This window comes from Podarcis cretensis (genome assembly GCF_951804945.1).
Source record: "Podarcis cretensis genome assembly, chromosome: 8".
Lineage (NCBI taxonomy): Eukaryota > Metazoa > Chordata > Lepidosauria > Squamata > Lacertidae > Podarcis > Podarcis cretensis.
Window position 1 is genome coordinate 90,470,313 of NC_137177.1, and position 26,342 is coordinate 90,496,654.

Genomic DNA, 26,342 nt, shown 5'->3' on the forward strand with positions numbered 1-26,342 from the left:
CAGGGCATGCCTGACTCTCCTCCCAATATTTTATTCAAGTTGGAGCCCTGCTTCCCGGTGAGGTGAAAGACGGGGAAGAGGGCAAGACAACAAACAGCAGTTGGAGCTTGGGGTAGGCAGAACCCAAAGACCATGACAGGCATAACATGCTTGACATAGAGGCACACGTGACCTTTAAGTTGTCATGGTGGAGAGAGAGCAAGACTAGAGACTGGGAAGGGAAAGAAATAGATTCAGGAATGGAAGACAAATGGAGAGTGGAACTAGGGGTTGGGGAAAGAGGTTAAGAGCTCTGTGGGGAGAAATAGGTTGAGGGACTGGGATGTGGGCAGAAAGAGCAAGGGTAGGGACTGGAAGAGCAGACTTGGGAGACAAAGGGGTGAGTGTGGGGAGCTTTTCTTTCTCCTAGCACAGCACTGAAGTAAAACAATCTTGTCATGGTTCCCTCTCTCTGCTTTAAACTGATGCAGCGCAGCCTGCCTGCTCTTCTTCTTACCACCCAGTCTCCAAAGATGGGTGTTGGCGAAGCTCAATTAAAATTGGGTGCCACTTTTAATTCCCGCCCCCCCCCCCCGGTGCATTGCAGCATTGTTGGGAGTTCCTTTGAAACTAAGCAGAAGATTCTTTCAACCCTGATATTTTCCCCTTACAGGTTCTGGTCTCCACAGCAACTTTGGCTTGGGGTGTAAATCTTCCTGCTCACACCGTCATCATCAAGGGGACACAGGTGTACAGCCCAGAGAAAGGTCGCTGGACTGAACTGGGTGCCCTGGACATCTTGCAGGTAACTCCTATGGGACACAGGCACACACTTTAGTGGATTTTAGGATTAAGGACATTATTTCTCTCTCTGTTTCTTTAGATGTTGCAGGAATATTCTTAAGACACTTGGCTGTTAATTAATGTTAGAAGCTCTGTTTGAGGTCTAACTTACCTCTCTGACTTATGTGTGTTTTTAAAGATGCTGGGTCGTGCTGGGAGACCTCAGTATGACACCAAGGGCGAGGGAATCCTGATCACTTCTCATGGAGAGCTGCAGTATTACCTCTCACTGCTGAACCAGCAGCTTCCCATTGAGAGCCAAATGGTGGCGAAGCTGCCAGACATGCTGAACGCAGAGGTCGTGCTGGGCAACGTCCAAAATGCAAAGGTGAGGAGGAGAGACCCCAGTCATGACTTGTGGCTGCTCTGTTTTTAGTGGCTCAGCACAGAGATAAAGGGAGATGCTGTGTTAGGGAGACCATTTAGTCACAACACATGATCATGATCTCTCTGTCGGGTGCAGACCTGAGCATACTGAAGAATCTTGGTGGCATTTTATTAGTGGAGACCAATTTTCAGCTTTTCTTGACAGAGAATTTGGATTATTCTGATTAGGGATTTTGAGTGTGTGCATAAAGTATAAAGTAACAGTCCTGCTGATGGTTCTAGAGTCACATTTGAGGAGGCTAGATACTCAGCTGTGAATTTGGCATCTAGACTCATACTGGGCAGTAGTCATGGTATTTAGTGGGTTGTGTGTGAGAGAAGTTCATCTCTGAAGCCTCTCATCCTAGTTCGTGACAATTTCAGAATTCAGGGCTTTATCCAGTATTCTCTGTAAGCTAGTGCAAGGGTTCTTGTGCTGTGTACAAGTGAGTTTTAATGCTGTGAAATAGGAATCCAGTTCAACAGCTGACTAGTGGAAACCCATTATGCAACAGATGGTACAACAAAGAGCCACCTGCTTATGCATTCTCTTGCAAAACAATGTTCTGTTGTTGCCAGACATTTCACCAGTGACATCTTAGTGCTCCATTTGATAAAATCCTCCCTCTTCTCTTAAGGCCACATCCACACTATCAATTTAAAGCAGTCTTACACCATTTTTAACTGTCTTGGCTCCCTCACCCTGGCTGAATCCTGGGAAATGTAGTTTCTTGCTTTGTGAGGGATAAACTACAGTTTCCAGGATTATTTGGGGGGAAGCTGTGACTGCTAAAGTGGTATAAATGTGCTTTGAATGGCTGGTGTGGATGTGACATTAGTTAATGGATCTGCAAAGGTGTGCCCCTCCACTATTTTTTGAAGGACCTGTCCTTTGCATTTGCATTTCATTTATTATATTTCTATGCCACTTTTCACTCACACAAGTCACAAAGCATCATACACACAGTAAATAATAATATATTAGAACATCACAAATTACAATGTAAATCATATAAAAAATAAACAAATAATTAGTAAAGCAATTACAGATTATCAGTAAAACACTTTCTATAAAACGCTCTTAAAAAACCAATTTTTAAAAATAGGCTAAACAGTACAACCACAAGTAAAGTCATATTATAAAATTCACAAATCACGACAGCACTCATAATCCACAAAACAACATTAACAAACTAACAACCAAAAACAAACTAAGCACTGTTGAATTACACGCACACTCTCTACCCCATCACTCATAGTCTTCTACTCAGTTCATCAGAAGACACATTTGCATAATGGTCATGACAGCAACTCCCTTCTGAAAGCTTCCGGGGCTGAAAGGGCTGGAGGATGGGACAAGGCAGGTGGGAAAAGCCCTTACCCAGGCATAGGCAAGCTCGGCCCTCCAAATATTTTGGGACTACAACTCCCATCATCCCTAGCTAACAGGACCAGTGGTCAGGGATGATGGGAATTGTAGTCTCAAAACATCTGGAGGGCCGAGTTTGCCTATGCCTGCCCTTGCCTGATGGCCAGCAGAGGTGGCCTTTAAAGCATGCTGTGATGTCCCTGTGGCCTCTGCCCCATCCTATCCCTTCCAGGATTTGAGGTTGCTGGAAACTGCTGACTCTGATACTGTGTTTCTTGGCCGCTGCAGGATGCTGTAAACTGGCTTGGCTATACTTATCTCTACATACGAATGCTACGTTCCCCAACTCTGTACGGGATATCGCATGATGACCTGAAAGGAGACCCATTGTTGGACCAGCGCCGGCTGGATTTGGTGCACACTGCAGCTCTGATGCTAGATAAGAACAACCTGGTCAAGTACGACAAGAAGACAGGGAACTTCCAGGTGAGAGTGGAGGAGTTCAAACTCTCTTTGCAGGTGCATTCTGCCAGTCTTATCAGGAGTCTGGCCGCCCAGGATGCTTATTTGCAGCTGCTTTGCCAGCATCTTCGCGCATCTTCACACGTTATATTCTTATCAAACAAAACTTATTTTGTATGCTGCCCTTCAGCCAAAAAGGCTTCCTAGGTGGCTCCCAAGAATAAGCAGATACTGTATTTTTCATCCTATAGGGCGCACCAGCCCATAGGATGCACCTCGGTTTTTTGGGGGGGGGGAATGAATAAAAAACAGTTATTCCCCCTCAGCCGCGGCTGCCGCCCCAAGCCTTGCGGACACCCGCCTGAAGCACGGGGAACCCTAACCCCGTGCTTCGGGCTGCAGGCTGCCGCCCCAAGCCTTGCGCGCCCGGCGGGACCTCCCGCCAGGCTTGCAAGGCTTGCGGATAGCTTCCTGAAGCCTGGAGAGCGAGAGGGGTCGGTGCGCACCGATGCCTCTCGCTCTCCAGGCTTCAGCGAAAGCCTGCATTCGCCCCATAGGACGCACACACACTTCCCCTTCATTTTTAGAGGGGGAAAAGTGCGTCCTATGGGGCAAAAAATACGGTAAATACAATAACACAAATACAAAATAATACAAATATCAAATGATTCATGTATATTTAGTATGTAACATTTTGCTATATGACATATGGCTTCAAATTGTATAGGCAAAATGGTAAGTATACTAAAAATGACATCCTATATAGGTTTAAAAATGGTGTGCTAAATACTAAAGAGTTGCAGATGGTTGTATCCTGTGCTGCCTAAGCACATTATCTTATTTTTTTTCTACTTTTGAGATGCACAAACTAAGAAATTTGCAGGAAACAATAGCAATGTATGCTCCTCATGAATATGGCAGCATGCTGTAGGAGCAGAAATTCATCTTTGATCCAAGCATTGTATATTTCTCCATTGTTATACATGAGAATTATCAGTTTCTAAAGCTTCAGAATGCACTACATAGAAATTTTCACACTAGACATTCCAAATGAATAAAATTCCACTCATTCCAAAAGAGAAACTGTTTCACAGGAGTCTTTTCTTCAAAGATGGGAGAAAAATATGTTTTTGCCCCCTGGGCTTTCACATCTTTAATGCCACAGACTTAAAAGTATACTATCCTAAATTTTCAGAAATGTTGTTCATAGCAAGATTGAAGCAATGCACCCTCACTGCTGTTTCTCTAAGAAACTCCTAATACATCTACCCACCTACAAAACAAAGGGTATATTGGAGGTTCATAAAATTTCTGTCATCTATGCTCCGGTAACCTCTAGGTTAGTTTACTGCAGTGTGCATTATACATGGGACTGCCTCTGAAGATGATTTGGAAACTTAAGCTGGAAAATTCAGCGGCCAGGGCAAGATGGTTTTGAGCATATTACACGAATCCTGGTTTGGCTGCACTGGCTGCCAATCCGTTTCTGGGTTCAATTCAAAGTGCTGGTTTTGACCTTATAAAGCCTTAATCGCAGTACCTCAGGGTATTGCCACCTTTCCCCTGCAATCATCTTCTGAGGCTCTTCTTTGTGTACAAGAGGTCCAGAAGGTGGCAATGTTCCTGCATTGTGGGGGTTGGACTAGAATCGGATGACCCAGCTCTAGAATTCTATGGGAATGGAGCTTTTCTGTGGTGGCTCTCTGCTTGTGAAACACTCTCCTCAAGAAGGCTCACCTGAATCATTACATGTCTTTTGTTGCCAGGTGAAAAATTCCTCTTCACCCAGGCCTTTGGCTAATTAAACAAATATGGTCTTTTAAACTGTGTGTGGGGAGTTATTGCTTGGTTTATTACTATATTACATATTTTTGTATTTTTATATTGTAAATTGCCTGTGATCCTTAGATGAAGGGAGGTACAGAAATTAAACAAACAAACAGAGAAAGAAATAGACAGTGAAAGAGAGAGAGAGAATTCCCACTCCTTTCCTCGTGATACAGAACTTGGGGGAGGTGTCACACAATTCAATTGATGGGGGGCATGATCAGGATACAAGGAAGTAATTCACACAATGCACAATAAACTGCTGGAGCTTGTTGCCACAAGGAGCAACGGTGGCTATTAGCTTGGAGAGTTTTAAAAAACACAGATTCAAGAAGGTTAAGCCTGTTAGCCATGATTACAAACTGAACCACTGTTTACTGAAGTAGCATGTCTCTATATGACAAGACAGGGATGTAGCAAAGATCCTTTCTCCCCTTTCCATCTGTGGTCATTCCAAATACTTTAAATCTCTGTCACCACTGCCCATTTTTTGTATATTTTGAGTGGAGGAAAAACAGTTTTATATAGCAGTATTTACAATGAGTGGCTATGTTTGGACACAGCACCAAGCCGAACTAGTTAAGCAAAGTAGTCTATGTGCAAGTCACATGTTGGGGCACGTAGCTCAAGCTTCTCCCTTTTATTCAAACCACAGAGTGGTTGGCTTAGTGTTGTGTCTGAACCAGTTTGTTTCTTGAAGCAGCTGCTCCTTTCACTACAAAAGGCACCCCAGAAACAGCCTTCAAAAACAGTCTCTTTTGTTGGGAGGCAGTGGTCCTTCCAAGTACCTAATTCAAGACCTGGTGGGGCTTTTAAGGTTAAAACCTGCACCTTCAGTTATGCTTGGAAAGCAGTCTGGGCACCAATGAACATCTGTTAAAATTTAAATCTCTTAAAACGTGCTCATTCCAGTGCACCAACCTCCCCACCCTATTTTGAACCGAAGTTTCAAAATATTGAGGGCTGCCCCACTTATGTGTTTCAGTAACCTAAGCCTGGTTTGTTCTTTCCTCTCCATTTTGTTAACCAGAAGTGGCTTTCCTCCCTCTCTCCCCAGGTTACTGAGCTGGGCCGCATTGCCAGCCACTACTATATCACCAATGAGACCATACAGACTTACAACCAACTACTCAAGCCCACCTTGAGTGAGATTGAACTCTTCCGGGTTTTCTCACTTTCTTCTGAGTTTAAGAACATCACTGTGAGAGAGGTATGAACCCAGAGATCTGTGGGGCAGGACACCCACGTCCTGCCCTTGTAGTTATTTTTGTTAGTGTTTAGTTTGTATCCTCTTCTGCAGGGTCTTGTTTTTACTGCTGGAGTGGAGGAGACGTTCCTAGTCCTTGTGACTATAAATACTTTTAAACATGAAGGTACTGGATCGGCAAGGCTCTAACCAGAGAACACAACTTGTTCTGATTTTTTCAAATTGCCGTCATTTCTATGTTTGTATTTAAACTGATAAGGAACTGAATGAAATTTGAATAAAGTACTGGTGCTTAGCATAGTGTAAAACCCATCGAGAATGAAACTGATCATACATATTTCTCCATTAATCATGCAAACTTGCTGCAGTTGTTGATCTGTGGCCCTCGGAACTGGATGAGTTGCCTACTTTTTCCATTCATCTTCAAAAGGATATTGTACTGTTGTAGGGCTGGGCAGAGTGGCCTAGCCTACTCTGCTCTTTCCTAATTACTATTTTTAAAACAACTGCAGGAAGAGAAACTGGAACTGCAGAAGCTACTTGAGCGGGTCCCAATCCCAGTGAAAGAAAGCATTGAGGAACCTAGTGCTAAGGTAAGCAAGGGCAAGCTTATATCCAGCGTGAGGTTGGTTCTGCAAGTTCCTGAGTTGTATGAATTCCCCATTTTTTGTCCACTGACTAGTTCTACTTGTTCAGGGAGTCATTTTACCCAAGGGAGTAACTGGCTGGCTGCCCTCTTGGGAGCTGTTTTGTTTTAAACCAACTTCATTTTAAAAAAAAGCAAGCCTATGAAGAAAATCTATGGTGAAACTTGAGTGTACTTGCAAAGCTACATATATATACGTTTAGTATGTTGTGTGTGGGTCTGGCCAACACCAGGAGAACGTGGCTGTGGGGCTGAGAAAGGTTCCTCGTCCCTTCTTTGGAGGATGTTAATGCCCCTTAATGTCTTCTCCTTAGATCAATGTGCTCCTTCAGGCCTTTATCTCCCAGCTGAAGCTGGAGGGCTTTGCTCTCATGGCAGACATGGTGTATGTCACTCAGGTGAGTAACCATTCAGATTGGAAGTGGCTCTTTTGTGCGCCGGTATCCTCCATTTACAAGGCTTTCATGAATCCACCACTTTGAAAAAGACCACATTACAAAAGGTTTGTTGTTTAGCTATCACAAGCCTTCTGTTGTGCATGGATAAAGAGGAGCCTGTATAGCTTGTCATGTGGTAGATCACATACTTTATATACGGAAGGCCCCAGGTTGCATCCCTTCAATCTAGAGGAGGAAAGTCACTGCAGTAGGCATTGTAGAGCTTGCCCAGCCTTTGCCAACCCGGTGCCCTCCAGAGTTTTTGCACTACAATTTCGAACAGCCATATCCAGCGTGTCGAAGAATCTGGAGGGCACAAGTTTGGCAAAGGCTGGACTAGATGGACCCGTGGCTTAACTTGGTGTAAGATGGCTTCATTCCAAAGGGGTGGCCCTGTAAATTCATTGCAGTAAGGAGTCTTGTAGCAGGTCTTCTTTGTTTCTTGTGAGCCATTTTGTCAGATGCATTATATTAATGGGCCTGATCACCTGCAGGGTGGAAGCGGAGTTTCAAAAATGGATCTTTAGATGGATGTGGATACATGCTTGTATTTTAATCAAAAAATCAGTTAAAACCTCCCTGTGAGGTTTCTTCCTTTGATATTTGACTTCTGTTTTGTCCTGCTTTCAGTCTGCTGGGCGGCTCATGCGTGCAATCTTTGAGATTGTCCTCAACCGTGGTTGGGCGCAGCTTACTGACAAGACTTTGAACCTCTGCAAGATGATTGACAAACGAATGTATGTAGTGGCTCCAGAGCATGCTCTTAATCGTGATGTATTGCAGACTTTATATCTAGTAGTGCCCTACCATGCAGCTGGGCCTGGCAGCAGCACTCAGCCGGGCAGGGCACTGGCTGAGGACCCCAGCAGCTTGGCAGGCCCCTCACCAGCCTGATCCAGTTGTGCTGCCTTGCCATGCTCCTTACTTCATCCTGGGTAGTCTTTTGGCAGTAGGTGGGCAGTGGTTTGATTTCATAGATATGTGGAGTCAAAAGGGAGGGATGAAAATTGATTTTATGCTGTAACCGCCCTGAAACCTTTGAGTGTAGGGTGGTATACCCTTTTTAAAAAAAGTTTTGGTTGGGAAAGCAGCTGTAGAGGGGAAAGGACTTGTGCCATCCTAAAGACCAGAAGACTGGAGTTTCTGAGATTTCAAAATTAGCAGTATGTCCTGCCCTAGAAAGCCAGTTATGTGATTGCATCCGTACTGGTTTCCAGAATCACTTCCCATAAGTAGGACAGACCATGGTGTTTGTTTTTGTGCCAGGGCAGGGGGCAAGAAGCAAGCCCCCTCAGGCAACCCAAGTCTCTTGCGATGGCAGTATGAAGAGCATTGGCTTAGTCTCCTGAGCAGGCTTGCAAGCCAAAGGCACCGGAAATGGGAAGCCTTGTGGGGCTGCGGGTTGGGGTGGGGTTATGCACAGATGACCACACAGAGGGCCCATTTTGAGGCTGAAGAGGAACCTTCTCACTTTTCTTCCTCAGTTTGAAGGAAGAGCGTGGGGCAAAACACAAGGAACTTAGGAGGTGCTTAAATTTCTCTTCCATTACTTACTAACCACCATTGCTGACACCATCCTGATGGTGCTTCTTGCTCATGTAGGTGGCAATCCATGTGCCCCCTTCGTCAATTCAAGAAACTGCCTGAAGAGGTGGTGAAGAAAATTGAGAAGAAAAACTTCCCATTTGAACGACTGTATGACTTGAATCACAATGAAATAGGTCAGTGGACAGAGGTGGTTGTGTGTGTGTGTGTGTGTGTGTGTGTGTGTGTGTGTGTCAGTGGAGGGGATCTAAGGGATCAGTGTTTCTTGGCTAAAGGGTCTCTCAGTTTTTCTACAGAATATGGCCCAACTTGATTATGACCTGCTGAGAATCTTGAATGTGTGCAGTTCATCTCAGATCTCCATCTCTGCACATGCTTACTCGTCTGTTCTTTAATACCATCCCTTTACAGGGGAGCTGATTCGGATGCCAAAGATGGGGAAGACAATCCACAAATATGTCCATTTGTTCCCCAAACTGGAGTTGTCTGTCCACCTGCAGCCCATCACTAGGTCCACTCTGAAAGTAGAGCTGACAATTACCCCAGATTTCCAGTGGGATGAAAAGGTAAAGGGACCCCCTGGAGGTCTGAAGTAATGGCCACCAGTAAGGTGGGGTGGGGAGGTTTGCTGGGTAGCTAGTTGGAGGTGGAGGCAGCTCATGGAACAGGGATTGATGGGGACTGAATGGTAGCAGCCGTACAAGTTGCATTCCTTAGACACTACACAGAGAGAGCAAGAATTTTCACTTGGGGCCAGTATTTAAATCCCAATTTTTCTCCTCTCTTGGGCCAGGTGCATGGTTCTTCAGAGGCCTTTTGGATCCTGGTGGAGGATGTGGACAGTGAAGTGATCCTACATCACGAGTATTTCCTTCTGAAGGCCAAGTATGCTCAGGATGAACACCTCATCACTTTCTTTGTGCCGGTCTTCGAGCCTCTCCCCCCACAATACTTTATCCGGGTGGTCTCAGATCGCTGGCTGTGTAAGTCCCATCCATTTGCAGAAGGACGTTCTCCAGCTCCCCAGCTGGGGTCTGCAGTGTGAACAGTCTATTGTAGGGGGAAGCCCAGACATGTTATTGGCCTGTCAAGTCTTTTTTCTAGATGTTTCTGCCCCCTCTTGCTCCCCTGAAGATGAAAGCCCACCAGCACCACTCACATTACACATTGCCAGCCCAGGTGGGGCCAAATCAGGACCTCACTTTCCTCTCTGAACAGCCACAGACCTGCCTGGAATCATATGATAGGGAAGCCCCTCCAGTGTTGTGCCCTCCCCTTTGTCTCCCTTTGCCACACTGAGGAGTTAAAAGCATCCCTTCCATACTGTTTGCATTCACCTGCATAGTTAATTCTGTCCCCTCAGTACTTCATGTTTGGAAAAATGTGGTTGCCCTATAACCTCTTCCAATAGTTCATAACAGGTTGGTCGTGCCACAGGAGTGATGCAGAGTGGAAATTTTTCCATGGAAAGTGTCCCATATCCTAAGTTCATTGGTAATGAAGAATGGATGCAAACTGCAAATGCAGTTTTAAGCAAGCTGAGCAGTTCTGTTTTTAAGCTTTTTTTACTAAATAGAATGAACATGCTAAATTAAGTTAGGGCTGGCTTCAACTAGAGCCAGGGCTTTTTTGGCTGCGGCTCCAACCTGGTGGAACACTCTGTCACAAGAGACAAGGGCCCTGCAGGACTTGACATCTTTCCGCAGGGCCTGCAAGACAGAGCTGTTCCACCAGGCCTTTGGTCAGGGCGCAGCCTGACTCCCTCCTTTAACTTTAGTTTATGGTTGCCATCAATTTTGATTTTAATTAATTTTTATAATGTTTTTATAATGTTGCACTGTTTTAGTCTTGTTAGCCGCCCTGAGCCTGGCTTCGGCTGGGGAGGGCGGGATATAAATAAATTTTATTATTATTATTATTATTAAGTTACTATTTAGGGCATCAGAAATTTTCATGTTGCAAACTGAAAATATATTATATTACCCTATATATATATTATATTATATTATAATGTAATGTAATGTAATGTAATGTAAGTATATATACACACACACACATACAGTGGTGCCCCGCAAGACGAATGCCTCGCAAGACGAAAAACTCGCTAGACGAAAGGGTTTTCCGTTTTTCGAGGCGCTTCGCAAGACGAATTTCCCTATGGGCTTGCTTCGCAAGACGAAAATATCTTGCGAGTTCCTGCGGGTTTTTTTCCTCTCTCCCCCCCCCCCCTTTTCTAAGCCGCTAAGCCGCTAATCGCGGTACGGATTATTTTCGTCTTGCGAGGCACCACTGTATATAATATTATATTACCCTATATATATATTACCCTAACTCTTGAAAATTTTTCGGAAAGGCCGCATCATACTATGCTAGCTAGAGTAGACAAGGTAGATCCAGCACAGACCATTGCTTTGTACTAGCCCATTTTATAGATAAAAATGTTAAGAAACCAGTTAGTGTGCTATTTGCAGCTTTCTTAGACGTGAAAGCTGCATTCAAATCAATCTCTTGAGTAAGACTGTGGGATAAGTCAAATTCTTTGAGAATACATAAAAGATTGTTTTTCTTGGTTAAATGTCTACATAAAGACACCATGCTGAAAGTGCATTGCTCTACAAACGGGCAGCTCGCAGGTTGCATACCAGCTACAAAGGGAGTTAAGCAAGGTTGTATCCTAGCTCCTGCATTATTTAATTTGTATATACACCCCCAGAGTATCATGCCCCTAAATTGGCCACAAAAGCCATCTATTACTATATGCTGATGACACGGTACTCATATCTCAAACAAAAGTCAGCCTAAGAAGATTGACGAGGGCATTCTCAGGATACGGCCAAAAGGAACAGCTGGCTGTGAATTACCAAAGTCTTGAAGACACTACAGGGCCCACAGATGGTATATGGATAACCAGTTAAAGTCTTTAAATATATTGGTCCAAATTTTCAGTCAACAGGGCAGCACATCAGAAATACACGAAGGAAAAGGTAGAGTGCCAAAATTTGGAAATGCTTTTTCCATACAAAAGGTGGCAATCGTATATCTTCATCACTTGAAGTGTTTAAAGCTAACCCCTAGGACAGTTATTGTGTGGGGTGCAGATTTGGACAGACGCTCACCTTGGATCTACAGAAGCTGTTCAGTCCAAGTTCTTTAAGCATTTTTTTCTGTTCCATCCTGTGTTCCAAATGCTTCATAGCTCTTGGAGGCCAATCTTCCCTCTGTTGAATGACAGAATTGGCATAGGACATTTAATTATTGGCTTTGGGGTAGTAGACCCCCACTGGTCTACTACCTCTAACTACCGTCATGAGAGTGCCTGGACTGCATCTGTGTATGCAAGTATCTTTGCAGTCTGCTTCTCAGGGTGCAGAAGGTACAAAAGAAAGATGAAGACCCTGATGTTCCAGGGTTTAGGGGACAAACCTGGGATCCTGTTGAACATTTGCTAACAGCACCATATCCTGGCACAAGCACAGCCATGGCTAAAATGTGACTCCCACCAGCCCTCCTACAACATTCTGGGTCTGACCTCTCTCTGTTGATCTTCTCATTCAAAGAATACCTCTTTTAAAAGCAGAGAACAGATCTAGATCCTCTGTTTTCATCTTCTTTGTGTTTATGTGCTTGATTATTTCAGCCTGTGAGACACAGCTGCCTGTGTCCTTCCGACACCTGATCCTTCCAGAGAAGTACCCTCCACCAACTGAGCTGCTGGACCTGCAGCCACTGCCTGTCTCCGCTTTGCGGAACAGCGCCTTCGAGAGCCTCTACCAGGACAAGTTTCCCTTCTTCAATCCTATCCAGACTCAAGGTGGGCAGTGCAGCCGGGTCTTGAGTCAGTGAAGAGGAGGGCTGCCAAGAAAATAGGAACCATCTTAGCAGGGGGTGGGGGAAGCTGCATAGTTTTATATACTAGGTGCCAACAGCCTGGAGCATGCAAGACAAAATGGCATAATTCAGAACTGCAGTCTTAATTGTCAGACATTCCATCACATAGCTGGGGGATTCAGCCTTGTGAACATCACTTTGGTATGTGGTGCTTGTTTGAGACATGGTTACAAATTCAGATGCTGTGTCTGTTGCTGGGGAAGTTCACTACTAGCCGTGATGAATGCCAGTTGTTGGAAGCCACAGGAAGAGAGTCCTTTTGTGCTTGGATCTCACTTGTGAGTTTCCCACAAGCATCTGCTTGGCCACTGTGAGAACAGGATGCTGAATACGATGCACCATTGGCCTGATCCAGCAGGCTTTTCTTATTTTCTTAAATATTGACACTTCTAGCAATGTTCACCAAACTGGTGCCCTCTACGTAGTTTGAACTGCAACTCCCATGTGCCCCAGCCAGCAAGCCTCTGAGCTCAGCCAGCAGAACATGAGAATTTTAATCTCAGAGTTATGGGTTTGAGCCCCATGGTGAGCAAAAGATTCCTACTTTGCAGGGGGTTGGACTAGATGACCCCTGGGGTCCCTTCCAACTCTACCATTCTATGATTCTTATGATGCTCCCATCGGCCCCAGTTGTGTTGCCTGGATTTGATGGGATTTGCAGTTCAAAACATCTAGAGGGCACCATCAGGGGAAGGATACTTTTTGGTTCTTGTGGGTTCTGGAGTAACTGTTGCTGGCCATAGGGAATTTTTCCTCTGCCTTTTCTTCCTCGGTCTAGTTTTCAACACCGTCTATAACAGCGATGAAAATGTGTTTGTGGGAGCTCCCACAGGCAGTGGAAAAACGATCTGTGCTGAGTTTGCCATTCTGAGGATGTTGCTGCAGAATTTGGAAGGCCGCTGTGTCTACATCACGCCAATGGAAGCCCTTGCTGAGCAGGTACAGCGCTCCCTAACCATTTTGAAATCTGCCCTTTCCAGGAGGGTGATAAGAATAGCTTTAATCAATTGCTCTTCCCACTGAAAGCATTGCAGGCAGAAAAACAAAAGAAGAGGGTTTGGATAGGGTGTTCTGAGGGGTAGCTGTTGGCCTTAGCTGGGACAAGTACTCAAGTATATTTTACACAGCTCTCTCTACTTCCCCATTGTCCTCATTATTCTCTTTGCTTTGTGAGTGAAGTTCAGATTCTGCAAAGATGGAATAAAAGCATTGCAGAATATATGTGGATAAGCCTGGATGATCACTTTGTTGGTTGTAAGCTAGAAAAACTAGAGGTGGTGTGCTTTGTGTGTGTGAGGAAGAGAGTGCTTGGAAGGATGGCTGTTGAGAACATTGTCTGCTCTTCCTTTTGCCATGGAAGATCTTCCTGGATTGGTATGAGAAGTTCCAAGAGCGCCTACTCAAGAAAGTTGTCTTGCTGACGGGGGAGACCAGCACTGACCTGAAGCTGTTGGGCAAAGGCAACATTATAATCAGCACTCCTGAGAAATGGGACATCCTTTCCCGGCGCTGGAAGCAGCGCAAGAACGTGCAAAACGTCAACCTCTTTATTGTGGACGAAGTGCACCTCATTGGTGGCGAGAATGGGGTGAGTCTCATGGGGGAATGCAGCCCACCACAAAGGGGCTCGGAGGGAGAAAGCAGGACCCTGACCTTTCTTTCTTGGAGGCTTTCCCATGCAGAGCTGCTGCGTATCCTGTGTACTGAGGAGTTTCTCGTTCTGGGCAACAGAAGGAGACAGAAATCTGTAACCGTTGCATCCCTCCTTCCCAGCATCTAGTGCAGCATGAGGGGTTGCAATTAGAAGTAGCTCCCACAGCCAGTTGTGTGCTGAGCAGAATGCGAGGCATCCAAACAGGTCCATGTATTTTATTGCTGACGGTTTTCAAAGATAACTTACCCAGGGATAGGAAGACACCTTCTGTCAGCAGGCATTTGAACCACCTATCTCAGCATTCTACACAATCTAACAACAGCTCTTGAGGTTTTCGGAAGGGAGCTTTTCCCAGACCTACCTGGAAATAGTAGGGATTAAACATGGCGACATTTGGATGCAAAACTCAATTCTCCCGCCCTCCCCTGAGCAGTAAATATTACAATGAACCAGTTGGGCATCAAAAATGATGACTGAAATTGTCAGTTTTAGTAATTGTTGATAGCAGTTGGCAATAGCAGGTGCCAGCTGGATGTGAAGATTGTGGGCTTTTCCTGTAGAGCTGTCATCTCTCTCTAGTCAAAGTCAGGGTCCTTCAATCATCTCAAAATCTCCCTTCCAGAGGGGGACACTGAAGTATTAATGTGAGTGGTTGTATCATGAAAATGCAAAAACCATTGAGCATTCAAAGTGAACCCCAAAACAAAAGAGAATATATATTAATGTGCTGCCAAATTAGGGTTTTATTTTCAAAACAGCTCAGTTTGTTTTGAGGGATCTGAAAACAAAAGCAATATATCAATATTCAACATTGTAAAAAAGAAAGTCAATTGATTATATACAAGTTACATATCTATGCATACTCAAAATGAAAAACAGCCTGCCAAGATCTCTTGTTAATTGTATCACCTGTTCACATTAACTGGTTGCACCGAGGTATAATCACTTGGAATTCTTCTGCTGTTTGCTTAAGAGATCGAAGGGAGGTGGGATGGTTGAGCATAGAGCTGGAAACTGAAGATCCTAGCAGTGGTGATGGAGGAGGAGCGGATAGCGACATGAAATCAGTGCTGATGAAAATACCTAGATGTGGAATGGCTGAGGGTGCTTGAAATAACCCAGGTGTCATTGGCTTCCTTCTGCAGCCGGTCTTGGAGGTGATCTGTTCCCGGATGCGCTACATCTCCTCCCAGATTGAGCGGCCCATCCGCATTGTGGCCTTGAGCTCATCACTGTCCAACGCCAAGGATGTGGCCCACTGGCTAGGTTGCAGTGCCACGGCCACCTTCAACTTCCACCCCAACGTGCGCCCTGTGCCCCTGGAGCTACACATCCAAGTAAGTTCCTACCCCCCACCTGTGGGGAACTCCAGGAACATAGAAAGCTGACGGTCAACTAGCTCAAAGGGCCATTTGGCTTGTTACAGTCAATACTCTTGAAGATTTCAGGCAAGCCTTTGTCCCAGCCCTGCCTGGAGACCCTAGGGATCGAACCTGGGACCCTTCCATTAGCCTCTTCCAAGCATTGAGGTTTGGCATCATCATCACCCTCTCTCTTCTGTTTCGCTGCTCCTAAGGGCTTCAACATCAGCCACACCCAGACCCGCCTGTTGTCCATGGCCAAGCCAGTCTACCATGCTATCATGAAGCACTCTCCAAAGAAGCCAGTGATCGTGTTTGTTCCGTCTCGCAAGCAGACGCGCCTCACAGCCATTGACATTCTCACCACCTGCGCATCAGATGTCCAGAGACAAAGGTATGGGCAGGGCACCATGAAATCTATGCTCCAGATAACTTAATGATACAAGAGGAGAAGCTGAATTTTGCAGCCTGTGTGTGATTCCTTTTTATTGTACCTCTGTCAGTAATTGAGAAGGGGCAAGAAGCTATAAAAGGACACTGGAGCTACACTAGAGTAGAATAAGGAGGGACCTGCTCTTTAGAACGCCTTCCCTCTGCAATCTTCCAGTGACTTTGGCTAATAATAATAATAATAATAATAAATAATAATTAATAACTAATAATAATAAATAAATAAAATAAAATAAAATTTTATTTGTACCCCGGCCGGAGCCAGGCTCAGAGCAGCTAACATCATATAAATAATACGATATGCATAAAAACAAGCAATCAATTGACTAAAATGCATCCCAAAATTAATTCAAATAAATAACAGTTAAAATTAAAACTGAGCAAATGACAACCCTAAGGTTAAAATTGAAAGTGGTTAACACTTGCTAGGACCAACTGTTTCCACTGATATTATAAGGACCTGTGAGTGGGCTGGGAAACCTCCTTCGTGCTTGTTCTTAGACAAAGAAATGATATGAATAATCTGAAAGAATGGGTATGATGGGCTCACTTACTTAGTTTGTATTTGGCTGGATGTGTATGTGCTTAATGTCTACGTGCTGGAGGATCTGGGGTGAAGGATATCTAGCTCAGTCTGGGGCAGACGATATGGAAGTAATGAAGTTTGTGAGGGCCAAACATGGGCAAAGGATGTTGGAAGTAGACTGGATTTTGCAGAGATGAGTTTCTCAAGTTGCTACTTTTCTGTCCAGAAATTAAATCTGCTGCAGCAGAATTATTGCTTTACAAAAGCTGTTGAGGGAAATGAGAAGTGTTGATGAGAAACTCTGTCACTGACAGTTGATGGTTCCCATCTGCTTTTAAGGTTCTGGGGACAGGAGGGGCTCACCCTTCACCAGTCTCTTGGGTGATAGGATGGAGGCTGTTGACTGAATGAGGAAGTTTGTCTTGGTCTGCCGGCTGTCCTGACTTTGGTCTGGCTTGTTGCTCCTTGCCAGATTCCTGCACTGCACTGAGAAGGATGTGGCTCCCTACTTGGACAAGCTGAACGACAACACCTTGAAGGAGACCCTGGTGAACGGGGTGGGATACCTGCATGAGGGACTGACCTCCATGGAGCGAAGAGTTGTGGAGCAGCTTTTTGGCTCAGGTAAAGTGGGGTGGAAGCAGACTGCAGATTTATGGGTCAATTTAGAAAATGAGGGATTATCAGGCACCATAAAGAAATGTGTCTATTCAGGGGGGAAATTCCAAAAACCCACAAGGTAGTAACTAAGATGTAAATCAGGGATGGCCGTCTACAAGACAAAAGGTCAGATCAGGCTCCCAGTTGTTGATTTTTATTTATTTAAGATACTTATTTTAAATTGTTTTCCATATCTTTTTTTTTTAGTGTTTTAACTGTTTTTAACTGAGTTGTAAAGGGCATTTTGTGGGATGTGCCTAGGAGGAGAGCAGGAGGAGAGCAATTACAGTGGTTCTGGGTAGGGGGAGGTATGGTGTGGGAGGAGGGGCAGGCCAGGTAAGGGGCACGCGGCTCAGGCAATTAGTGACTATACCGTGTGCCAGCCCCTCCTCCAACCTGGGGAATTGTGGTTGTCATATCAGCCAACCCTTGGGTCTGCAACTGCTGCTGTTGAATGCCAGGTCGACCCAGAATAAAATCTCCCTCATCTATCATCTGATTATGGATGAGGAGGCTGATCTGGCATGTATCACTGAAACCTGGGTGTGTGAACAGGGTGGAGTTGGTCTCACCCAGCTGTGCCCACCTGGGTGCTCAGTGCAACATCAGCCCAACTCAAGGGTCAGGGAGGGCGAGTTGCTGTGGTCTATAGAGATTCTCTATCTCCAGGCTCTCTGTCCAGTCGGGGGAATATAGAGTGTGTGTTCCTGGCACTGGGGAATCAGGACAGATTAGGGATTCTGCTGGTTTACCACCCGCCTCACTGTTGAAATGTTTCATACATAAGGGAAAAAAATATTTTAAAGTAATGGAGATATTGAGCATTTTATGTTACACCTCTCATGTTTATGTATGTGTTTCCTGAGCTCATGTTTTCTGTATTTGAGAAGCTTTTCTTCCTAAGCATTTCTTCCAGCAACATTGTGAACTGCCTTGAGACTTCCGGGTATAGGGCAGTATATAAATTCAATAAATAATAATAATAAGGCGATCAACTACTCAGTTTGTGTGCAAAATCAAGTTCGCCACCCCTGAGAATTCAGTAATTGGCCATCCTATGATGCAGATCAAGCAACCTGCATATCTTCCTTTATGCACACAATCTCTTTTGTTAAATAATATTCTCAGTGTATGATTAGGTTTCTTGGTGACCTGTAGGAAATTAGAAATCTAGATTTTTTTCAGATGTAATCTGATATAGTAGAATTGTCAGGGGGTGGCACTGTGGTGGCAGGCTCCACCCCTTCAACTATGTATGTTCTTTGCTACACCGGATAATGTCATGAAAGGGCTTAGGTGTCTGAATCATACTTTGCAAACTGCGGACTGTTCCGCGCTGCTTCTATGTGTGTTGTTCCCCCACAGTCAGGTGGGCTGTGAATTGGTTCTCATCTAGTTCTGCTCTTCTGTTTTGCTGTTAGGTGCCATCCAGGTGGTGGTGGCCTCGCGGAGCCTCTGCTGGGGAATGAATGTAGCTTCTCACCTGGTGATCATCATGGACACGCAGTACTACAATGGCAAGATCCATGCGTGAGTGAAGGGAGTTGGGGTGCTGGGTTCTGGGCCCACGGGAAAGGTGTGGACTGCTGGACTATGCAGTGAGGAATGTAAGAGCCACTGGGGAAAGAAGCCCAGGGTGGTGAAAGGGAAAGTGAGGCTCACCCCAGACACTAGAGGAGAGCATCTCATTTGGGGCTGGTTTTGATTTTGTTGTTAAGATAGGCCTTGTTTCAGCCTGGCTGCTCAGGCACAACTGGGATAATCTAGAAGCTGGTCAACCAGATGTGTATTTCTTACTCCTAGAGTGACACTGATGTGAAAAAAATGGGTTTTCATGTGCCTCATGCATTACCTTTATCAATAGCTGCAATTTGGCTATGGTTTACAGACTATAATATCTGACCCAGAGTCCAAGTATTAATTCCTCTGCAGATTAAAACAGTCATATCAACAACACGCATTGCTGGTTCTTGTGATTTGGGCAACTGAAAATACGTGGCCAGGTACTGGTACCCTCATAAGAGGCCAGAAGGAATTGAAGTGGGCCTTTCATTCTTTAAGTGGAACCCTCAGCCCTCAGTGAAGATTCCTGTGCATTTTTTGCCTCTTCAGTTTTCCAAGCTCCTGCCCTGGTTTCTTCACAAGGGAATGTGATTATTTGGTGCAGTGGAGGAAGGAGATCCATGGATGAGCAGGAGAAGCAACCCATTGGATCTCCTCCATCCCTTGCAGAAAATGAACTAACTAGAGTAAGTCTGACCTTTTAACTTTCAGCCAGTCAGACTGAATCTGGAATTTGTCATGACATGCATATTGCAGAAGTTTCCCCTCTACAGAATTCTAAACCTTTTGCCTTCTGCTTCTATTAACATAGTTAATTACTTTCCTGTGTGCCAGGTATGTGGATTACCCCATCTATGATGTGCTGCAGATGGTGGGCTATGCAAACCGCCCACTGCAGGACGATGAGGGGCGCTGTGTCATTATGTGCCAGGGATCCAAGAAGGTGAGCAAACAACAGGGGATGAGTGGACTTGCATGTTCTTTAGGGCTGGGGGCCTGAAGAAATTTAGGATCACATTTCTTCCATATGTTCCCTGGATGAAGTTTGCTTGAGGCACAGTTTCTCTTCCAGTCTGGATTTGAGTATTCCTTTGTTCAGAGTGGAGATCTTTATGAAACTCGTAAATTGTTTGACACACTAAAAATGCCACTTTGGTTCTCCCACTCAAAGGATTTCTTCAAGAAGTTCCTATACGAGCCCCTGCCAGTGGAGTCTCATTTAGACCACTGCATGCATGATCACTTCAATGCTGAGATCGTCACCAAGACCATTGAGAACAAGCAGGATGCTGTCGACTATCTCACCTGGACCTTCTTGTATCGCAGGATGACTCAGAATCCCAACTACTACAACCTGCAAGGTGGGAAAGCCGAATCCCAACCCCTCCCCCTGTTTTTGTTGCTTTGTGCCTCTATCCTGCCACACACTTGGACAAGAGGGAGGGGAATGGAGAAGGATTATTATGTTTTCACACTGTCCTTCCTCAAAGTCGTACTGGTTCTGAAGTAATAAAACACAAAGATTATTTCAAGCTCCTATGTTTCCAGCCCCTGTGGATGTGCAGCATCTGTCTTCCTTTGTCTCTTTGTTCAGGAGTTTCACACAGGCATCTCAGTGACCACCTGTCAGAGTTGGTGGAGCAGACGCTTAGTGACCTTGAGCAGTCCAAGTGTATCAGCATTGAGGATGAGATGGATGTGGCGCCTTTGAACTTGGGCATGATTGCAGCTTATTACTACATCAACTACACCACCATTGGTAAGGGGCGTGCTGGGAGTTACGGACATCATGGCACCTGTGCATGGCATGCCGTGTGTTGCTTGTTGTCTGAGGCTGCAGCCTCATACCTGATGCTACCTTTTCTTTTATTACAAACCCACCACCACCTCTAGAGCTCTTCAGCATGTCCCTGAATGCCAAGACTAAAGTGCGAGGGCTGATTGAAATCATTTCCAATGCTGCTGAGTATGAGAACATTCCCATCCGGCACCATGAGGACAACCTCCTGCGCCAGGTGAGTCAGCTCTTCAGTTTGATGGGCACGGGGGGTGGGGGTGGGGTGGTTGGTTGATTTGGGAAATTTTATACAGCCCATTGGCTTCCCTCCAAGAGCAGAGGACCCCAGTCCTTCTCAAATTCTGGTTTAGCAAAACATTAAAATATATATATTTGGAAGCAATAATTTAACCCAAGTTAGTAGTATTTAGATGCTAGATGCAGGGCAAGTGGTCCTGATCCTGCTCTAGCGTCCACCTGCCTGAGATAAATCCATGAGGATACAGAGCAGGGCTCCATAACTAGGAGTTCCCTCCTAAGGCCTTTCTTGTGCGAAGTTGGTGAAGACTGAGTTGTTTAGGAGGGGTTTTTATGTATATATATTTTAAAGGTAAGCAAACATGGTTTTAAAGAATTGGGAAATTGTTATTGTCTGAACAGAGATTTTTGTGTGGAGATGGTTCATTTGTGAAAAATTCTTTCTGCTTTATGTGCGTTGCAAATATTTTTTAAATGTGTGATCTGCTTTAAAAAAACAACAACTTAAAACCAAAATAGAAGTTGGTACTTGTTGGGAAAAATATATTATGCATGTAAAAGTGGTAAAATTTCCAGTGGCTGAGAGCTAAGTTTATAGAACCAAATACAGTTAACCTACTGGGCTGTACATGTGCACTTAAGTTCCCCAGTTTGTATTCATTGTGTACATTTTGTCCTCTGTTTCGTTCGTAGAGAACTTTCACTTCTGTAGTTTCAAATTCTGAAGTCTGTGATGACCTTTTAAAACTGAATAATAAATATATCCCTATACCACTAAATGGTAGATCCGTGGGCCAATGTGGCTAGCAGGGCCTCTACATCCTGCTGGCTACATCTTTGCCAGCTCTAGACTTGTCCTCCGCATGGCAGTGTCGCCTGTCTTTTATGCTGCACCTCAAGCTCCCGCCCTCTCTGGGTGATGGGTGCTGATCTTTGTGTTCCAATCTGTCTTGCTCCCGCAAATTGTGTATGTGATTGCATTTGGTGCTAAGAGATAGTCAGAGAACATTACTGTGTGCTGAATGTTGCTTCTCTCCTTTCCTCAGCTTGCCCAGAAAGTGCCTCACAAGCTGAATAACCCCAAATTCAACGACCCCCATGTCAAAACGAACCTTCTGCTTCAGGCTCATCTGTCACGTATGCAGCTGAGTGCAGAGCTCCAGTCTGACACAGAGGAGATTCTCAGCAAGGTATTGGGGGAGAGCAAAAACACGGCTGGGGGGCACCCAGAGCTGCCTGCTGCTTCAGGGCAACAGATGCTGCCAATTCACAACAGATGCTGCCAATTCCCATTTGGTCTCATATTTGAAGCTTGGCTAGCTGAGGGCATTGTTCCCCCTTTTCTGCTGATGTCTGGGATGCTAAGCTCCTTTGTTCTGTCTTTTCTCCCAGGCAATTCGTCTGATCCAAGCTTGCGTGGATGTTCTGTCCAGCAACGGCTGGCTGAGTCCTGCTCTGGCTGCCATGGAGCTGGCCCAGATGGTCACCCAGGCCATGTGGTCAAAGGACTCCTACCTGAAGCAGCTGCCCCACTTCACCTCTGAGCACATCAAGCGCTGCACGGAGAAGGTGAGAGCGGACTCAGGCAGGGAGGTGGGGAGGTTGTTCCACCACCAGGAACCTGCTCCTTTCTTGGCCACCCCGGCTGGCTTATCCCATGTCTGCCCTTTTGCAGGGAGTGGAGAGTGTATTCGACATCATGGAAATGGAGGACGAAGACCGCAACGCCCTGCTGCAGCTCTCTGATACCCAAATTGCTGATGTGGCCCGCTTCTGTAACCGCTACCCTAACATTGAGCTTTCCTATGAAGTGGTGGAAAAGGATGGTATTCGCAGGTAATGGAGCATAGCAATGAAAAATAAAGCCAGAAGATGTAAATTTGACCAAGCAGTTCTTGTTACTTAGCTTTATTATTCTTCATTTTTTGTGCCCTTTCAGAGGGTTTCCTTCAAAATAACAAAGGCTTCCTCCGTTTTCAAAACGAAAGCTGCTGTGGTTGATTTTTCACTGTAGACCATGATTTTGCCGTGTGATTTGCTGCCAAATGGGCTTCTATGCACGTTGCCTCTTGCAGGCCAGTTAGCAACCTTTGCATGCTCCCCCTTAGCACATTGTTCCAGGTGTGTGTGTCTAATCTGGTTTTTTTCTTCAGCGGAGGGCCAGTGGTGGTACTGGTGCAGCTGGAGCGAGAGGAAGAAGTCACTGGACCAGTGATTGCGCCCCTCTTCCCACAGGTATGTTGAGTCCTGCTCAGCCTGTGCCTGATGCAGTCCAGCTGGGCCCACTTGTGGGAGGCAAAGGGTAGGATGGGGCTGGAACCTACAGGGTTGTGATGCAGAGGGACAGGGAGGATGTCACAAGTCGTCTTCCTCACTTTCTCTCTCTCATCTGCAGAAACGCGAGGAAGGCTGGTGGGTGGTGATTGGAGACTCCAAATCCAACAGCCTTATCTCCATCAAGAGACTGACGCTGCAGCAGAAGGCTAAGGTGAGTGATCTGGGAACAACCATGATGATCTCATTTCACCTCTAGAAGAGCCTTATGAGGAGGCATAATTGCTGCTGTCATGAGCCTTGTGTTAGGCTAGGGCATCCTCAGCATTGTAGGTCAAGGACCTCCTGCTTTTTGGCCAATGGGACAGAATTATCAAGCAAAAGGAGAGGTTAAAGGCATCCAGTGAGGGAAACCATAAGGGTGTGGCTTCCTTGGCCTCCCACAAGTTGCAGCGTAACAGGGATCCAGGCAATCACTCATGTAAAACAATTGAGATTATTTTCTGCCTCTTAGCTGCAAACAGAAAAATTGAGCAGCTCGGAAAACCTGCTGAAGCAGCAAGAAGGGACATAGTGGACGGCACAGTAAAACTACCCCCCCACCCCCAGAGAGGCCTGCTCTATTCTTGCAATCATGTCAGGAGAGAGCTTTGACTAAGATGCAACCTCTAACCCCCACCCCCACCCCATAAACCCGTATTTTGGATCACAGGAACAGTCCATGCTGTGCATCTCTTATTATATAAGCACACCTGAATTCTGTTCAGGCTGGAGCTGGGGGTGGTGAAGGTGGGTAGTGTGTGGGATGTTGGAGGTGGGATCTTTAGCTAACTCATACTCCTCCCAAATGGACAGCTTGACACACCTTGCAGCAGTCTGATTTTTGTTGGCTTTATTGACCATGTCGTGGTATTACTGGTCTCAACATTTTTTTCAGATTATAAGATAAGTTTGGGATTACTGAAAATAAAATTGTGCTTATACTCAAGGGTCTGGACTCCTCCTGGCCCCAGGAAATCCAAGTGTATTATGTGATCTATGTAGCACGTGCAAATTGGGGTTTGCTGATCCTTGATTGGGCTGAAAACCCATCTCCTGCAGCTTCTGGGATTCTAGCAGGCCTTGTACACACACTTTAAAACATGGCTTTGCAGTAAGGCAGGGGTGGGGACACCTGTTGCTGAATTGCAACTCCCATGGGCTGATGGGAGGTAGTTCAGCAACATTTGGAGGGCCGCAAGTGTCACCCCATGCAATAAGAGTGAGAGGGAGGGTAGACTTGCTAGAAGCAGCAGCTTACGCCCAATGCCAATTTCCTTGTGTTTCCTTCATTCTGTTAAATTGCAGAATACCCACAGTCCTGCTTATCATAACTGTCACTGATTGACAGAAAATCTGACACTTCAAAATGAAGAGTAGTCTGCAAAGGGCCCCCTGCAAGGAGGTGGGAATCCTGGAATGGGTTGTTTCTCTCCCTTGCTCTGCTAGGCAGGTCATATCACTGTCTATACCCTCATATCAGAGGGCGACGTTTCCAGTTCCTTCCTGCCCAGCTCTCAGCACAGGGTGTGCGTGGAGCCCCATTCCTCTGAGCTTGCTTCTCACCCCATCTCTTCCTTGTGGAGCAAACCCTTCACACCCCAGTTCATGCTCTGTCTCCTTTTAGGTGAAACTGGACTTTGTGGCACCAGCCACTGGGACTCACAACTACACCCTCTATTTCATGAGTGATGCCTACATGGGCTGCGACCAGGAGTACAAGTTCAGTGTGGATGTGAAGGAGGCGGAAAGTGACAGCGATACGGATTGAGCTGGGCCTTCACCTTCCGTCTTGTATGAGTGCAGTTCTGAGCCTCCATGGAATGGGATGTCCACAATATCTGCTTCTAGAGACGTTTGTGAATTTCTGCTTCCTGCTGGCTGGAGAGTTAGGTTACTCCGTACTTGACTGTTTCTGTTCACTTTCAACTGGCATTCGAGAAATTACCTCTGCCCTTCCTGTTTTGTTTTGTTTTTTTAACTCTGAGCAACTCAAAAAGTTTTGTGCACAGTATTTTTATGTGAGTGGACTCAGTTGGTTCTGCTGTGTTCCTACTTGTTTTCCCAAATAAAGATCTTTAGGAACAACCTCCTTGCTCCTTTTCTTGTGGGAGAGGGAACTAGTTCCTAGACCAGGAGTTGTCAACCTGTTTCCTACCACCCACTAGTGGGCGTTTCAGGATTCTAGGTGGGTGGTAGGGTAAGGTTACCAATTTTTTTTTCAATGAATCCGGGGACATTTTCCAACTTCAATGGATTTTGTATGGGGACTGGTTTGTAAATCTGGGGACTGTCTCTGGGAAATGGGGACATTTGGTAACCTAACGGTAGGGTGTTCTATGGCACAAGCTGAATCCTGCTTCCATCGAGCACTGGTGGGTGGTAAGGAAATTTTACTATCAAGAAAGATGCATTAGTGGGCGGTAGGTATAAAAAGGCTGACTACCCAGTCCTAGACTTTCTCTGCATGTATTTTTACCACACGCAGCCTTTTGGGCTGTCCCATTGTCCTAGCCCTGGTTTGAAGTATGTCTTTGACATTTGCTTTTCTGGCTTGTAATTAGGATCCTATCTCGGGTGCAGGAAGCTAATTAAGATGCCCTAGCACGAGCAAGAAAGTTATCCTGATTGGAGAATATGAAACAGCAGCAAAGCCATCTGTGGCTATGTCTCTGCTCTCTAGTGTAGGCATATAATATTACCTTGCTGGCAGAATCAATACATGTGTTTCTTCATGCAAAACTAATATGCTTGTCTCTGCAATTAGTTGACTTTCCAATTTGTTTTGTGCTGCAACAGACTAACACAAATATCTCTTTGGAAACAATTCCTTTGCGTTACCTTGTTCCAGCCTTTCAGTTAGTGATGGAACCCAACTTTCATTAGCCCTAACAAATGTGTCCAGGGAGAGTCAGCATGATGTAGTGGTTATTAGAGTCTTGGAGAGAGCAGAATTCAAAGATCCCCTTGGTCATGAAGGTCACTAGGTGACATGGGCTTTAGTCACTGTGTCTCAGCTTAACCAACATCACAAGGTTGCTTTGTGGATAAAATGGGGAGAGCTATGAGCGCCACCATCTTGAAGTGCTTACAAGAACCCAAAAGACAGTACCATATAAAGGAAGTTTGGAAATCATTTCAACCAGGGCTCCTTGACTCCTCCCTCTGCCTTCTGAGGTTGCAATTCATGCAGAATTTTTTGTGAAACAAC

General features: G+C 45.4%; 1 protein-coding gene across 1 annotated transcript in view; it reads left to right on the forward strand.

The window, feature by feature from the left end:
• Window positions 1-25,219, forward strand: part of SNRNP200 (small nuclear ribonucleoprotein U5 subunit 200) — a 48,616-nt gene extending 23,397 nt beyond the window's left edge. The window contains exons 19-45 of the mRNA XM_079987406.1: window positions 653-784; window positions 962-1,150; window positions 2,846-3,043; window positions 5,904-6,056; window positions 6,566-6,646; window positions 7,014-7,097; window positions 7,767-7,873; window positions 8,739-8,857; window positions 9,093-9,247; window positions 9,475-9,664; window positions 12,319-12,492; window positions 13,348-13,508; window positions 13,930-14,157; window positions 15,369-15,560; window positions 15,800-15,978; window positions 17,033-17,184; window positions 18,642-18,750; window positions 19,618-19,726; window positions 19,955-20,144; window positions 20,378-20,542; window positions 20,677-20,798; window positions 21,865-22,008; window positions 22,211-22,387; window positions 22,494-22,654; window positions 22,972-23,053; window positions 23,214-23,306; window positions 24,759-25,219. Of these exons, the coding sequence (XP_079843532.1) occupies window positions 653-784; window positions 962-1,150; window positions 2,846-3,043; window positions 5,904-6,056; window positions 6,566-6,646; window positions 7,014-7,097; window positions 7,767-7,873; window positions 8,739-8,857; window positions 9,093-9,247; window positions 9,475-9,664; window positions 12,319-12,492; window positions 13,348-13,508; window positions 13,930-14,157; window positions 15,369-15,560; window positions 15,800-15,978; window positions 17,033-17,184; window positions 18,642-18,750; window positions 19,618-19,726; window positions 19,955-20,144; window positions 20,378-20,542; window positions 20,677-20,798; window positions 21,865-22,008; window positions 22,211-22,387; window positions 22,494-22,654; window positions 22,972-23,053; window positions 23,214-23,306; window positions 24,759-24,902 (3,990 nt within the window). The 3' untranslated portion in view covers window positions 24,903-25,219. The remainder of the gene's footprint in view (window positions 1-652; window positions 785-961; window positions 1,151-2,845; window positions 3,044-5,903; window positions 6,057-6,565; window positions 6,647-7,013; window positions 7,098-7,766; window positions 7,874-8,738; window positions 8,858-9,092; window positions 9,248-9,474; window positions 9,665-12,318; window positions 12,493-13,347; window positions 13,509-13,929; window positions 14,158-15,368; window positions 15,561-15,799; window positions 15,979-17,032; window positions 17,185-18,641; window positions 18,751-19,617; window positions 19,727-19,954; window positions 20,145-20,377; window positions 20,543-20,676; window positions 20,799-21,864; window positions 22,009-22,210; window positions 22,388-22,493; window positions 22,655-22,971; window positions 23,054-23,213; window positions 23,307-24,758) is intronic.
• The last annotated feature ends 1,123 nt before the right edge of the window (window positions 25,220-26,342 follow it).